Consider the following 15,588-nt stretch of genomic DNA (forward strand, 5'->3'; position numbering starts at 1 on the left):
TAATCATCGAACTAGTTAAACTATCTTTTCACTGTGAGCAAGTCCTCTCATAATTGCGTCAATGCGAGGGATTCTCCAGTGATGGATGACTGAAAGCAATTAAGAGAGCATTTTCGACTTGGGTATGAAAAGAAAGTTTTCACGTATTGCGTGATTGCGGAGGATTCTCTAGAGGAGGAGATCATGAAACATCCTTTAAGACGGGGTCGACATTTACCACTTGAGACTTTCTGTTAACGTTTAAGAAAATTACGTCGATGTACAAGCTAGTACGTTCGTGTTTAACTCATCGGGATCGTCGTTTAAGTCCTACCATGACACATTGATTAATAGTCGCTTTTTCATGAATGTGTGTTGTTTAACCTTTTTAATGTTGTATGCGTTTTGCGGGTTCAAGTTGATGCGCTTGTTGTCTAACCGCTGAGCGTTCGAATGTCTGCGACACTTGTTTCGTTATACGAGGGTCGAGTCGTGAGTGTCCCAAAAGTCCGAGCGGACGTTGTAAATGTTGTAAATGTTGTAAATCTTTGTAAATGTTGTAAATGTTGTAAATCTTTTATAAATAAAAGCGAAACAATCAGTATTTGATCGTGAACACGAAATTTTAAAGCGAGACCTAGTAAAAAACAATGTGGGAAACAACGTCATTGTAAACAATAGAAAAAGTTAAACAATACTCGAGTTACTCTTTAAACAATGACAACGGTGTTTAAGAAAAATACGTAAATATGTTTAAAGCAGTGACCGGGAGAGGTACCCATCTAGAACGCGATGTCGTGAAAAGCATTCAATTTAAACAATAACATATTATTTACATGATATAGACTTTAGTTAAAGCAGGTTAACTGTTATGTTTAAACACTATATGTATACTGTTTAAAACATAAAAAAAGCTTGGCGTTTACAGGGAGACTCATGTTGAGTTGAGAACTTTCATTCGAACGATGACAACATGTCTTCCTCGCTGACAATGACATATATTTCCCTTTTTGCCCTTGGGATGGAGGGAAAAATACCGCTCAATCACATCACGTCTAGTCTAACCTCTATGCATACAACTGCACTTTTTGTTTGCGATTCGATTGCTGTTTGTTCTTTACATCTTCTACTTCTTCTTCGTCGTCTTCGTTTTGTTCTTCATTTCATTTGGTTTTGTACTGATTTGGTTTTCGATCGAGTATATTATGGAGAGTTTTTGTGGTATTCTAGATTCAACGGGGAGGGAAAGAGTGCTAATGTTCACTGACTCGAGACTTCTTGGGAATTGGTGTTAGCTGAGATATGTGAGCGATGGGGTCTCGAAGTTTCTCTTGTCAGGGTTAAGTTCATCACACCAGATGGATATAAAACGGTTTGCCCAATAGAAAAGCGATGTTGACTTCCAGTGGATGTGTCAGCGTCCACTCCATCTTCAAATGTCTCTGTAGTTGATCTCTGTCGTCGAGAGCGTGAAAATGTGCTCGTGCGAATCCTAATGAAAAGCGAGGTTTTACTCGTTGTAAGTTCCTTTTTCTTTTTAATTATTCCGATTGTTTGGGGGTCATTTATTGTTTAAATATGTCCGATCATCTGGTTAACATATTGTATCTAGTCCTTTACGTTATTAGTTAATTGTTTAAGTATTTAATTTAACGTTTAACTATTGTCATTATCGCTTAAACATTATATTCTCCGCTAACATATTGATCTTTTTCATTTCGAGTCGAAGTGTTGGCGAGAATTCGGATTCTCGCGAGTGCTCCCATTCATCCCCATGGTGACCACGGCGGTGTGGGATGTCTTCCTTCCTCGTCGGATCATTCGAAGTTTTGTCGTTGGATATCGTCATACGTTGACTGATGTCGAACATTTCGAGGATGTACTTGAAATCATGCATATCGAAAAGGATATTGGGGTGAGATGTATTCGACGTCAGCGAGTCGTTCAATGCTTGGATCAAGGAAGCTCGTCGTTTACTGGGTGGCGAAAATGGTCGACTCCATAAGGTCTCGCGAATGTTGATTTACACTTAACATTTTAGTATTACCCTTTAAACATTCTCAATCTTTGTTTAATTACACTTTTCTCGACTTTAAATATTAATCATTTCGTTTATTTAATTACAATAATGTTTAAACATGTTGTGAATTATTTAACCATCATCGTCTTTGTTTAACCTTATTTGCCAGGGTTCAGAGTTGATCGCATGTTATGTAACCGGCGTGAGCAAGCGACCAAACGGGAGACCTACTTAGCCCGACATACATTCGAAGTTAGAGATCATTGTTGAGGACGACCCGAAATCTCTCGTGTTGGTCGTTGTGTCGACGATCGTTACGACAGTGATCGACCAATGCAAACGAACTCCAGTGGATCTCGCCATCGAACTTGTTCACTGTCGAAGGTGGCAAGTTTATGGTATCCCTGCAAACATGCTTCGCGCTACAGAATAATGCAGACGACCAACGTACATCGATTTATGAGCGGGTACTTCACAGCCGACAATTACAAAAGCTGCATACAGGAAGCTATATTCCCCATACCCGACGTAGCGACAGCGCTCGACGGAAATCGTGAGCTTCGCTGCGGCATCAGCGATTAGAAGGCGACTGGGCTGCCTAGGCGAAAAGAGGATCGAGTCGCAAGCGTTTGATGTCCGCGAGGTTACATTGCAGCCCAGCCGCTAGGATCCGGTCACAATCGACTGATCTTGCAATGAAACTGCATCGCCGACTAGGCATTGTTAATAAACCGACGTATGTGCAGGAAAACATTGTATTTGATAGCGGAACCTTTCCACATTTAGAGACTCTTACCTTTTAAACGATCTACATAATTTGTACAATGTAGACATGTTTTAAAGCGATGACACTGTAATTGTGAAATGATGCAACTTTCGTATGTGTTAAACAATGAGTGCATTTCAGTTTAAACAGAGAAAGTGTTGTTAAACGTGCACACCGTAATTTGAAATATTTAAAACCCGATGTTTAAAAGCGATATATACTATATTTAAACAATGAAAGTGAAATGTACACAATTACAACGTAAATTAAACAATGAAATAAAAACCGAATGGAATTTAACCCGCTTTACAATTCAAAAACAAACAAAATTTACATTAAAGAGTATACAAGTCGTGTTCTTCGAACACGAAAACAATGAATTGAATTTGTCCGGGATTTACATTTGAAAACAAAATTGGCGATCCGATATACAAGACATGTTATTCAAAAAGCAATTTAACCCGCCTGTGACTACTCCCTTTGTCATGCGGACGCCTCCGCCTCCCTCCTTAAGTACGCGGTAACATACCGTAATCGCGGTAAGGAACGGCGTCTCATGCGATAGCAGTAACTTCTACCCCACGCTGAGTGCTCGATAAACCGCATGAGCGTAGGCAGGCGCAATCGACGCTTCCTTGTTTTTAGGCGTGGGGTTTTACGTGCTGCGTGCACGAGCCGGGTACTTTGTCGCCGACTCGACCGTCAACTCCATATCGTACAAAGGTCGAATAGATTCCACTGCCGAGATATGCGAGTCCAGATTAGAATACCGATTTAAATACCAAAATGCGATATTAATCGGACATAATTAAAGAACTTACCATGTCCAACGCTGTCCTTATCGCATACCCTGACACGTGAAGAATAACGCCGTATTCTTGTTTATCATCGTCTGTGACGACGACATGGAAGTGGCCATTCATGATTATCGGGAGGATGACAATTTTGAACTTCATGCAGTTCGCACACAGATCCCCGATCATAGCCATAATTGTGTCATGTGCGCCGTCCTCGCTGACGTAAACAACAAGTAAGCGTCCTGATGACGGAGGCGCGCTTGTAAGGATACGGCTCGCTTTCGCGACTTTTTGTATTACGCAACTAAAGCGTCCATCACATCATCAGATCGACCATCTCCTTCCCTCGCGCAGTGTATAACCCTGTCGCGGTGCGGTGCGTATCAAAGTCATTCTTCCACACGATCTGTCGAGGTTAAACGATAATGATATTAGAAGACCATATCGATAATATTTAAATGATATTATCAATTGTTATCATGATATTATATATAATTAAACCAGAAGGCTAAAACTTAAACGATAACATAACGGTATTAAACACTATTAGGTAATAGCTAAACACTATAAGAAACCCTTTAAACAATATCATAAAAACGTTACACTTACCCGTCCATAGTGCGATTGAGGAAGATCCTCATCAACTCCTCGCCGGATGTAGTTAAGATCGACTCAAAGCCAACCCATTTCTTCTTCTTCGAATAAAAAGCTTTCCGAGCCGTATCGGGTCCAATTTTTCGACTGGCCTTGATCATCTCTCGTCTCGCTCGGGTCGGGGTCTTCATCGAGATCTTCCTTGACGTGGGGACGATGGCTGACAACGATCAACTCGCAGATCACATCCTTACATTGTTGTTCTTGTTGTGGGATTGTGTCCGGCTCGATCGCGGGGACGACGGCAGCCAAAGATCAACCGCGAGACACTCCTTAACTTTGTTCTCGACCTTCGTGGATTGTGTCCATCTTTGACGCCGCATCTCGGCCAGCCATGCCCACCGGGCTCGACGATTTCAACGAGAAGAGAGTCAACGATCTTCCTCAACCATGCAAGAAGCACATCATTCACGATGTCCTCCACCGCCACGGCCATGTCATCAACGCGGCATGCACTCACGATGACGATCACCGCCGATGGTGTCGCTATTGTTTCATCGTCACCCCGCGGTGGAGACAGAGGCAGATTGTTCTCCTCTTTTCGAAGTCTCTTCGAATGTGGTCGCCTTGAACGACCTTCCCGATGATGTCGCCGCCGTCACATTCCACGCCTCGCTCGTCCCGGGCTGCTCGGCTCTTTCGAGGATCGCGCGAATGGCCATAACGCCCTTCCGCCTCCACACGAGCTGGCAGCTCGAGGAAACTCGGGTCATCAATATCTGCACGCCTGCAGTAAGAGTTGCGCGTGACATCTTCGCCCAATGTCACGCGGGCCGCCACGGCCGGGAGGGCCGCCATGGCTCGGGGGACCGCTGTGCTGCTAGGAGGGGTTGTCGCTAACAGCCGGGTAGGGGAGGGCTTCTCCCTGCCGAGGAATGCGCTGCGGCGTGGTGGGCTGGAAGTAGGAGAGACCAGGCCCGGGCAAGCAGCGATGGAGCGCCTGCTCTCATCCTGCCTTCGAGCTAGTGGTTCCGGAGCAATGGCATCCATCCGTCGGTTGGCGCCAACAAATATTTCTTCTTCAGCATTCGCGGAACCAGCTCAGGAAACTATATATTTAAACGTTATAGAATATAATTAAACGGAGAACAGAATATTTAAACGGTTATTAATAATAGTTAAACGGTAAATACTAAAGTTAAACGCTAAAAAAAATGTTTAAACATTAAAGACTTATGTTAGACATCTGTCTACGATTTATTACCTCTTTTTCCATCGAGCGACGACAAGCTCAAGCTTTCTACCGCCGCTTGCTTCCGTAAGTACTTTTCACCGTAGCACGAAGATCCTTGGGATCTTCGCTGAAAACGGACTTTCTTCCCCGCTCCGGCCACTCGTAAAACTGCACGTTAAGCGACCGAGCAACCCTTAATGCACTCGTCAGGTCTTCTTCCCGACGCGATCTATCTTGCACTCGCGGCCGCTGAATATCCTCCATGCCAGCTACAGGCGTCAGCCGCGCCCTACGCCGATCGCCTCACGGTGGTAGATCATCGACGTAATCGACCCGATCCGGCTCGAACCGAGCATGATGTATTTGGGAAGAGGATCGTCCCCTACGAGGTACACCATCGGAGTTTGACAAAATTATCTTCTTCTCCCTCTCCGTCGAACAAGTTGCACTGCAGTGCTCTTGATGGAGTCTCTGTGTCTCTCGTAGGTCTCGATGACACCGCTTTCAACGCCCGACCGGTTTTCTTCTTCGAAGACCATCGCTGCGCCATCGCAACGTTGCACTCAAGAACGAGGCCACATCTCGAGGTCTCGAAACTCAGCAGGGCTTTCCCCGATCCCGAATTTATTAGCGCGACCATCGCATCTTTGCAAAAGAGAATCAAGAAGGGCCCTCTTGGTATATGGCTTCCACCAGTCAACGCCGCAAACGGTGTCCTTCGAATAATCTCCCTGCTGTCGAGGGGTCATGTTAACTTTCATTCAAATTTAAGGTCTCCACAACCGGGTGTCAAATAGAACGCCCATTAACTAGGTCGACCGCCATAATCACAAGCCTCGCAGATATTGACAAAAGTTTAAGCGTTAATATAAGGTTTTAAACTGTGAAACTCTCGCTATTAAACAGTAGATATAAAATGTTAAACATGAGACCCATTTTGTTAAAGCAGACGGAATATTTAAACAGAGACAACAAATGTTAAATCAGAACATCTCATTTCTTAAACGTCAACCTCATTCAGAAATCGCAACCATATCAAACGAAACGGAAATGTACATTATAAATATTACACAAATCATAATAATCGAAAAACTATTTTCGATAGTGTATACATACGAAAAATGCAAAACAAAAACAAAAACCCTAACCGAGAAATCTCCTGCAGAACTAACAAAACCCCAAATAGAAATCCCTCGCAGACTTTCAATATCTTCCAACAAAAACAAGAGCACAAAACAAAACCGAAAAAAATCTTTCAGAATGAATGCAGTTAACATAAAACCATACTCAATACCTTAGATCAAGAACCCGATGAAATGCCAACTAGTTGGCTGGGGGACTTCTCCTTCGAGATACCGTGGAAAGGGAAAAAGGCGATGAAATCGCAATTACAGGAGGCTTCACGTAGAGACAACTCGAGACGACTGAAACGTGAAAAGCTCAAGAGCGTGAGTCGAGAAAAAGCAATTAAACGTTTCCAATAAATTGCCTCCAGGGTTTGCATTTCACGGAAAACCCCCACTTCCTCCTCAAATCGCTCGAGATGGTCGTGCCACGACTCCCCATGCAAGGGCATTTTTCGTCCAAAAATTTGAAACTCACTCCGCTCACATCCAGTTCATGAGGGTTTGGGGGTTTGAAAAACATAGACTTTTAAAAAGGAGGGGTTTTTGGGGATCAGAAAACTAACGTGTTTTTGGCAATTTTACAAACTTAAAGGGTTTTTTTGGCAATTTCCACTAAATTTAATGTTAAAAAACAAATAGCCTATTTGTTTAGAAAAAAATTCACATATTATCACTCACTTGGTAATCTAAATATAATTACATGTTTTGGTGGTAATGATAATTTAACATAAAAAAAGACCATGTGACTCGTGAAACTCTCAAAGTGTTTTTTCACTCGATAATAATCGCATGTAATAATCTAATATTAGTAATTACAGATTAATATAATTATTATTAATATTATTATCGTCACTAATCCAAACTCAATAATGTTTTGCAAATATTACTACAAACTAAATGCCTCTATGAGTAAAATCATATGTTTATTTAAAAATATAATGAAAAATATAGCTCTAATTAACCTTTCATGATATGGTAGAACTTTATTTATTTATATATTTATTTCATCATATAAATTTTTTATAAAAAAATAAAAAATAACCTACATAAGACCTTTAATAAAAAAAAATTCTATTTGGAGAACTGGATATAGTCCCATGATATTTCACATGCTCAAGTTCAAGTCCTTTGAACACCAAGGCCCTAAGTCCTTTGCTCCTCAAAAACCAGGCTCCTGATCCTTTATAGAAAATATGTGTACCACTCTCATTTATAATTAATAAAAAATATTATTTTACAAAATTATTAAATCACCATAATTAATATACTTTTGTAACTACCTTGGTTGATGTCACTCAATGAAAAAAAAAACATATATAAAAAAAAACTAGTGGGACCCAACCTGTCCACGTAGGACCATAAAAACAGTATCAATGGTGAGTTACAGTACGTTCACTCGGTGATCACCGTAGCGGATCTTTTTAGTGTTATCACAAAGATCCAATTACTGATTTGGTCCAGGATCACCGATTCACGCGGGATCATTAAATGCACGGTCAGGATCTACTATCCTCCCTCACAAACCGTGGACGGTCCTGATCAATCCTATCTCTATCTCGAGATCAGCACTCTCACTCTCATCTTCTCCGTTGAATCCCTCCCAAACGGCGACAAGAACCCTTCTTCTTCTCTGTCGCGTTCCCTCCCCCCTTTCTCCCGTTCCCGACCAAAACCCTAGTTTTCCTTCAGAATTAGATGAGAAAACCCTAGTTTATCTTCCATTCAAGACTCTGATCTGATTTGTTTTGGAGAAATTTTGAGAATTTGTGATTTCTGAGCATTTCTTGTCGATGAGATTCATGGATTTGTAAGAAAAGATCCGAGAGGGATTTGAGCTTGTTTTTGTTTGTAATTTGGGTTGAAAAAGAGCAGGGATGCGATTCGCGAAGAGGATCTGGCTATGTTTCGGCGGATGAGATGCTTCATCGGCCTGAATCCGAAGAGCCCGTCACCGCCGGAGAGGTTTCTGGATGCAAAGACGCTGCCGGCTTCGAGACGGAGAGCGATCCTGTTCAAGCCGCCAGACATGCTTGACACCGTCCATGAGATCGCCATCTACATCCATCGTTTCCACAATCTTGATCTCTTTCAGCAAGGGTATGCCCCTCTCGATTCTAGGATGGAAATGCGAGTCTTTGTTGTAATTTATACATTAATTTGGCTGTGAATGTGGTTTCTTGATCTGGAATTGCCCATCTTTTGGCAGATGGTATCAGATAAAGATCAGTATGAGATGGGAGGACGGTGATCTGATTTCTCGTGGTACTCCGGCGAGAGTTGTTCAGTATGAAGGTACTTTCTTTATCTGGTTTGTTAGCTCAACTACAATGATTATTGGTTCACTACTTTTACAGAGATCCGCAAGCATTTGAATCCAACTATTTCAATATGCATTTTGTGAGAGTCAGAGATTGTGATATCTATGATGATATTGCAAACTACTGCATACTTTGCTTAGTTATATCTGGTTAAATTGAATACCATAATTTCGATATCTTTGTTACTGTGTATCGAGAAGATGAAAGTGGTGAATCATTTCTTCATGATTGTGGGATTTTTTTTTTATTGTGGAGTATGTCCATTTTTATCAACAATTAATCACGTTCCTGGAAGTTGGTTCAACTTGAAAGATGCATATTTTTTTTCCCACCATAAATTTGAACTATGTATATATATATATATATATATGTATTTGACAGTTAAGGCATTCTGGGGACTTAGAAAATTCTTTTGGCACCTGTTCAACTTGATAGTCTCATTGGCTTAAAATTTTGTGATCTGCCTGAGCTTTATCTAATAGGCAATGACATCCTAGGTGGATTGTGCAGCTCCTGATCCACCCTCAGAATCTGTCGTAGGTGTCTGGAGAATAGATGATGTTGACAACAGCTTCTCAACACAGCCATTTCGTATCAAATATGCTAGACAAGACGTGCTTCTCTCTGTGATGGTTTCTTTTAATTTTGCTATTGGACAATATGAGGTTTTTATTCATTACTTGAACTCATTACTTGGGAGTTCAATTTTATAGATTTCCCTCAAATGTTGGCCCTTTTTGCCCTTTTCCAATAAACGTCAAAAGGAAAGTTTACCGCCATGGAAAAATTCTTTATTTGTGCACCTGATATGTTAATGTGTTTTTTGGACAGAGTCAATCAACATCTGCTGTAATTTTGAAATTTGAGCTTATGTATACACCAGTTCTGGAAAATGGGTGAGTGGGCATGTTTAACTTGGTTGTCTTTGCGACTGAATGGATAAAAATTTTATATTTCACAACCGTGCTTATTTTTGTTTGCGGAGTATCTAAATCCTGCCTGATTTCTGCTACAGCTTTGAGATGCAGGCTTCATTTGATGCGGTTCCTGCTGCAGTTCATGAATTCCGTATCCCTCCCAAAGCGCTTCTCGGCTTGCATTCCTATTGTCCTGTTCACTTTGATGTATTCCATGCTGTAGTTATTGATCTAAGTGTACACATTGTCTTTTTGAAAGCTGGTGCTCACATATCATCACAGAAGGTACCAAGGTTTGTAAGGATTTCAGTTTTGAAGGCGGGTCATCTTCTCTTTTGTGAGCATAGTTTGATTTCTGAGCAATTCTTGTTTATATTAATTTCTTGAAATTTTCATTTCAGTAATTCTCACATGGTTGGAGATGCTATTGCTGAGCATTATGAAGGACAGAATCAGGTTGGGATTTTCGCTGATCATTTGTGTACCTAGAATCATTTATATTTCCTTTCTATTCCTGCTCCAGTGTTATTGCTTGAGATTAATGAGCATGGCTTATTCGGGTAAATTCTGCATAGTAGCCAGCTCTTGTAATCATATATTGTACATTTTCTGCTGATTACTGACCTTTAATAATCAGGTGCTGGGTTTCGGGATGGGTTCAAAACTGATTGAACTTGTCAAGTCATTATGTGCTTCCCAAGAGATACTTCTCATGGAACTTCAAAAGATGAGCAATTCAATCGGTGAAAAAGTGGATGATTTAATAGACGCTGACATTAATCTTGGTAAATTTGAACTGATTAGTTCATCAATAAAGCCTGAAATTTCTACGGCTAATGGTGGTGTTTCTGCTATCAAGACAGGAGCAGATCAGTGGTCCAGTGTATTTCAAATTTTTGAGGTACTTTTAGCTAATCTAGTTCTTGATTTCCTCCATATTTGTTTTATGTCATAAGCTTTTACCAAAACTTATTTAATTTAAATTTCTGCAGAAATTGAATGGCACTTCTGATCTTGGGAATGATGTCATACTCCAATCTCTACCGAAGGATGACATTTTGGATTTATTTTTTTCTTTGGGCAACCAGCTGTTATTCATATGGAATGCATTCTTGAAGTTTCATAGGTGTGTTATCTATCCTCTATATTCTATTCTAGATTCCTCTTTTCCTATTACAGATTCTGCACACATGTAAATGATGCCCAATATTACTGATGCATGATCTGTTTCTAGTTTGCTAAAAATTTGTTTCTTCAGCTATAAATTATCATATACTTGTGTGAGAAATTGCCAGATTAGTCTATTCAAAGTAAAGGATTTCATTCATAGCTTTCAACATATTGGGTGCACGCTGTTAGGAATGTATGTGTATTTGCTGTGACAGTTGCTGTTGCATCATGAAGTGAAGTTTAATTTGGCAATTTTGCATTAAACTACTTCTGCATAAAAAAAAACATTTGTCTCCAGGATTTTACACATCTCAAGAACCATTGGCCATTTCAAATCTAGTCAGAAATGTCAACTGTCTTTTATGTAATGGTTGGTTACTATCTGCTTTTATTTGGTTAGCAGTAAGTCAAATATGTGACTATTGATTTAAGAAGCCTTGTGGACATGACCTTGACTGTCATCCATTCCTATTAGATGCCAACTTTTGATTAGGATAGGAATCACAACAAACCTTGGTTTGGGAACTAGGAAGACCATTATTCCTGCTTCTATCAGTAATGCCCATGCCATCATAAAGACCTAAGTGGAATTTTCTCTGGACTAGCGCTGACTTATTTTGATAAAGTGGGTGGTGGTAGCTTTCTAAATACAGCAACATCCATTATCAGCGCTGACTTTAAGTGTGGTAAGAAAATATGTAAAAGCAGTCTCTTGCTTTTGTGGTTTTTGTTTGAGCTTTTCTTTGTAATAGAGATTCTTAGCTTGTTAAAAACTACTGATTCAACTACAGTTGTCTAATAGTGATGCCAGATTCCATGGTGCACTGCATGTTGATATTCTTTGAACATTAAAACCTCTTGATCAACAAAGCTTGAGTGTTGATTTACATTTTCCTAATTCTATGCCAACATTTCTCTATGTTTATGCTGATTGTGCTCATATAACTGTCAAAAGTTTGGCGAACTTTTCATTTTTTTTTTATTGTACCGTTGTTCCATGTTGTTTTTACACTTTTGATAACTTTCTAGTTGTCCAATTTGTTCAACAGGATCCATAGATTCAAGATACTTGAATATCTGCATCAAGCTTGGTCCATGGATCGAAAGGCAGAATGGTCAATTTGGATGGTTCATTCTAAGATTGAGATTCCTCATCGTTATCTGAGAAGTGGTACTGATGATTCTTTACATAACAAGTTTGGCAAAGCGCCTATTACACGGAAGTCCAATGATGATGTAATTCTCTGACTTCAATTTCCACAGATGCACTCACTTAGCTTCATTCTGTAAAATAGTGTAAATACTCATGGGTATTGGTACCATCTTCCTGCAGCCAGCACAGATTGCCGCGACCCGTGCTGAACTTCATAGAAGAAGCATCGCACAAATGAAGGCCAGACATGTTTATGAGTTACTTCTTATTGTTTTATTTAGCTTCTTCCAGAAGGTTCTGAAAAATTGTGCTTTCTGCAGATTAACAACAGATCCATTCAAGATATGCATATATTTAGCAATCCATCACAAGTTCCTGTCGTTCTTATTGATCAACAAGTCATGAATGTCCCGCTGCATGGTTCTGGTAATGATCCATCTGTCAGCTCTCCGAATCAGAATGATTTTTCTGCAGAACCCTTGATATCCAGAGCAAAGGTTGCTACTAGTCAGAGTGCTTTGAGCTCAAAGAAACATGCCCGTGTACTAAAAGTAGTTGTCTTTGTGCATGGTTTTCAGGCAAGTTATCTCACCTTATGGCAACTATAAGTACGCATCCCTCAAAAATATCTTGACTACAAATACTTTTAGTTTGTATGTGATTTTTCCATACCAACAGACAATTGAATTTTCCCTAGTTGAGTGCTGCCGTTACTGTGTTGTCCCGCATGACACTATTTGTTGCTTTGCAATCACTTCTCTTTGCCAACTGTAGTCTTTTCTTTTTGTGTGTGTGTGTGTGTGTGCATGGATAACTTTTTTGGTCCCTTTGCCTAATTTGGTAATTTATTTGAAGTGGTTTTTTATTCATAGATGGTAATACGATACTTGTGAGTAGTGTAGTTAATGACTTAGTTGACTCCTTTCTTTCTACCTGAATTTACATTATAATAGGGACATCATCTGGATTTAAGGCTTGTTCGGAATCAATGGCTTTTGATAGATCCTGGAGCTGAGTGCCTTATGTCAGAAGCTAATGAAGATAAAACATCAGGTGATTTCAGAGAAATGGGCAGCAGGTTGGCTGAGGAAGTGACTGCTTTCATTAAAAAGAAGATGGATAAATACTCCAGGTATGGAGGATGCAAGGAAGTTAAGCTCAGTTTTGTTGGGCATTCCATTGGAAACATCATCATTAGGAGTGCCTTAACAGGTATTTATCTGGCTCTACAAGTATAAGGTTTATGGCTTGTATGTATTCCTACAGTACTGACTACTTTGTCCCATTTTACAGAGAACATAATGGGTCCTTTTCTAAAAAACCTTCATACTTACATGTCTGTATCTGGTCCACACCTGGGATATTGGTACAGCTCAAATTCATTGTTTAATTCTGGCCTGTGGCTTCTGAAGAAACTGAAAGGGGCTCCATGCATACATCAGCTGACAATCACTGATGATCCAGACCTCCAGAATACTTTCTTCTACAAGCTATGCAAGGTAATAAAACTAGGTCACCAACCAAACTGCATAGGTTACTCTGCTTAATTAAGCTTGGCACGTGAACTAATGTGAGTTTCACTTGTTCAAACTCTATTGTGATGAATAGAAGCATCATCATTTCAATTTGACACACTTATAATTTATAACTTAGATTTTTTTTCCCCCTCAAAACATATGGATATATGCTTAGTGTTTCTGGTCTTTTACAGCTATCTTGTCTACCATACCCTCATGGTACTATCAGCCAAAATGACCAAATAGTAGCCTTGTTTCTTCCACTCACTGTGTTTTTTCCCCATTTTGTTTAGGTTATTACTGATTGCAACAAATGATGCTTTTACCTCTGATAATTCGGAATTTTTTCATCTGGGAATTGTCTAAATGTATGGTGAATTTTATCCTCAAAGTTTGAAATTTACACTTTTTGTTACTATTTTTCAGCAGAAGACTTTGGAGAACTTTAAGAACATCATTCTGTTGTCTTCACCCCAGGTGCGAGTTATATATCGGTACCATCTTGTTTTAACAACCTTCTTGCTTCTGCTTCTTTTTCTGTCTCGATAGAATTAGAATCATTTCCTGATTCATTAATTAACAAATACCCGCCGTTATGTACTGGTTATTGCTGTTTCTGTCAGGATGGATATGTACCCTATCATTCTGCCAGGATGGAATTATGCCCAGCGTCGGCCTCTGATAATTCAAAGAAGGGTCAGATCTTCCTAGAAATGTTAAACAGTTGCTTGGATCAGATACGTGCTCCATCATCGGTTCAGCGCACCTTCATGCGCTGTGATGTGAACTTCGACACTTCTGCCCAAGGGAGAAACTTGAACACAATGATTGGGCGTGCTGCTCACATAGAGTTTCTTGAGACCGACTACTTTGCAAAGTTTATTATGTGGTCTTACCCTGAGCTATTCCGCTGAGGGTTTTATTTAATCCCACTTACTAGTTTAAACTACTTGTGTTTACTAAGTTATTACCTGTAGCTAGTTGATTAGGTTTTGATCCTGATGCAGTGACTGAAGTAGTTTACAGTGCTTGTTGTAAATTTTATGCTTCAGAATGGTTATTACATAGGGCAATTATTTTTTTATTTCTTTTCAGAATTGTAATTATGTAGTTATTTAGATACTGGTTGCTTTTTTTGTGTTTGTTGTTATTATTATTTTAAATAGTGTAATTTGTCATTATTGTGATAACCAGCTTTCAATTCTTTTATTGGACAGGATGGTATCTGTATTTATCTGTATTTTTTTTTTTTTAAGCAGATGGATTTATGTTGAGAAAGTCTAGATAATCAATTTGAAGCATTGCATCTCTGACCATCCCTTAACCAGATTTTCTATTTGTTTGGACAATGAAATAAATAACTCTCGCCTCTCGGTCTAGATAAGCATATTTTGGGTTTCTAATGTTTGAATTTGTTTTGATTTTTTTTAACATTTAAATTTAATTCTAATTAAGGCAAGCACTCTGGAATTAAATTAATTAATTTTTTTTTAAAATATCTTTATTTATCCTTTAATAAGAACAGTCAAGAATAATAAAGGTGCGATGAGTTCCACATAATAATGATCTCAACTGATGGATCCTCCTGTTTGATGTCAGCCTGGCTTGGTACCGCAAGGTCTCCTCACTATCCCACATTCGATCAAGATCAAGATCAAGATCAAATCAATTAACCCTCACCAAAAAAAAAGCAATGGGTCTAAATGTCCTTTGCTCACTATTTAGTGGTCCAATCAATTGACAGAAAGCAACATGAAAAAGGCAAGATGTGGCCAAAAAACATTTGTCTTTTATCTCTTTTCCTAAACAGACTGCTACCAAATGCCCGGGCCATGATTCATGAAGGCATGCAAGCATTTGTACGCCATGTCCCCATCAAACTCCGTCCCCTCCACACATTGTCATCACATACACAAATATTACATACATTGAACCTAACCATCTAGAGATAGTAACCTAATGATAATGAAAGTATCCACTGGGATAACCTTTTCCA

General features: G+C 39.6%; 1 protein-coding gene across 5 annotated transcripts; it reads left to right on the forward strand.

Annotated features, from left to right (window-relative positions):
* The first annotated feature begins 8,065 nt into the window (after positions 1-8,065).
* On the forward strand, positions 8,066-14,806 carry LOC120270906 (protein FAM135B-like). 5 transcript variants are annotated; one of them, XM_039277983.1, is made up of 16 exons: positions 8,068-8,614; positions 8,724-8,809; positions 9,346-9,500; positions 9,667-9,731; positions 9,851-10,045; positions 10,154-10,208; positions 10,390-10,537; positions 10,616-10,653; positions 10,745-10,878; positions 11,972-12,158; positions 12,256-12,315; positions 12,396-12,653; positions 13,029-13,287; positions 13,369-13,574; positions 14,019-14,069; positions 14,216-14,806. In XM_039277983.1, exons 1-16 carry the CDS (start codon positions 8,418-8,420, stop codon positions 14,504-14,506), a joined length of 2,385 nt encoding a protein of 794 aa, XP_039133917.1. In that variant the 5' UTR covers positions 8,068-8,417; the 3' UTR covers positions 14,507-14,806. The 5 variants fall into 5 exon arrangements, with proteins under 5 accessions (XP_039133915.1, XP_039133917.1, XP_039133914.1 ...); XM_039277981.1 differs by having other exon boundaries at positions 8,066-8,614; positions 10,390-10,653; positions 14,022-14,069; XM_039277980.1 differs by having other exon boundaries at positions 10,390-10,653.
* The last annotated feature ends 782 nt before the right edge of the window (positions 14,807-15,588 follow it).

Source organism: Dioscorea cayenensis, chromosome 10, assembly GCF_009730915.1.
Source record: "Dioscorea cayenensis subsp. rotundata cultivar TDr96_F1 chromosome 10, TDr96_F1_v2_PseudoChromosome.rev07_lg8_w22 25.fasta, whole genome shotgun sequence".
NCBI classification, from domain to species: domain Eukaryota; kingdom Viridiplantae; phylum Streptophyta; class Magnoliopsida; order Dioscoreales; family Dioscoreaceae; genus Dioscorea; species Dioscorea cayenensis.

Excerpts from the sequence above, each read along its gene's own strand:
- LOC120270906 (XM_039277980.1), top strand. The coding sequence starts at position 8,418 with ATGTTTCGGCGGATGAGATGCTTCATCGGCCTGAATCCGAAGAGCCCG. Across the intron at positions 8,810-9,345 it reads GAGAGTTGTTCAGTATGAAG|CTCCTGATCCACCCTCAGAA; the intron begins GTACTTTCTTTA and ends TGGATTGTGCAG. Across the intron at positions 13,575-14,018 it reads TCTTCTACAAGCTATGCAAG|CAGAAGACTTTGGAGAACTT; the intron begins GTAATAAAACTA and ends ACTATTTTTCAG.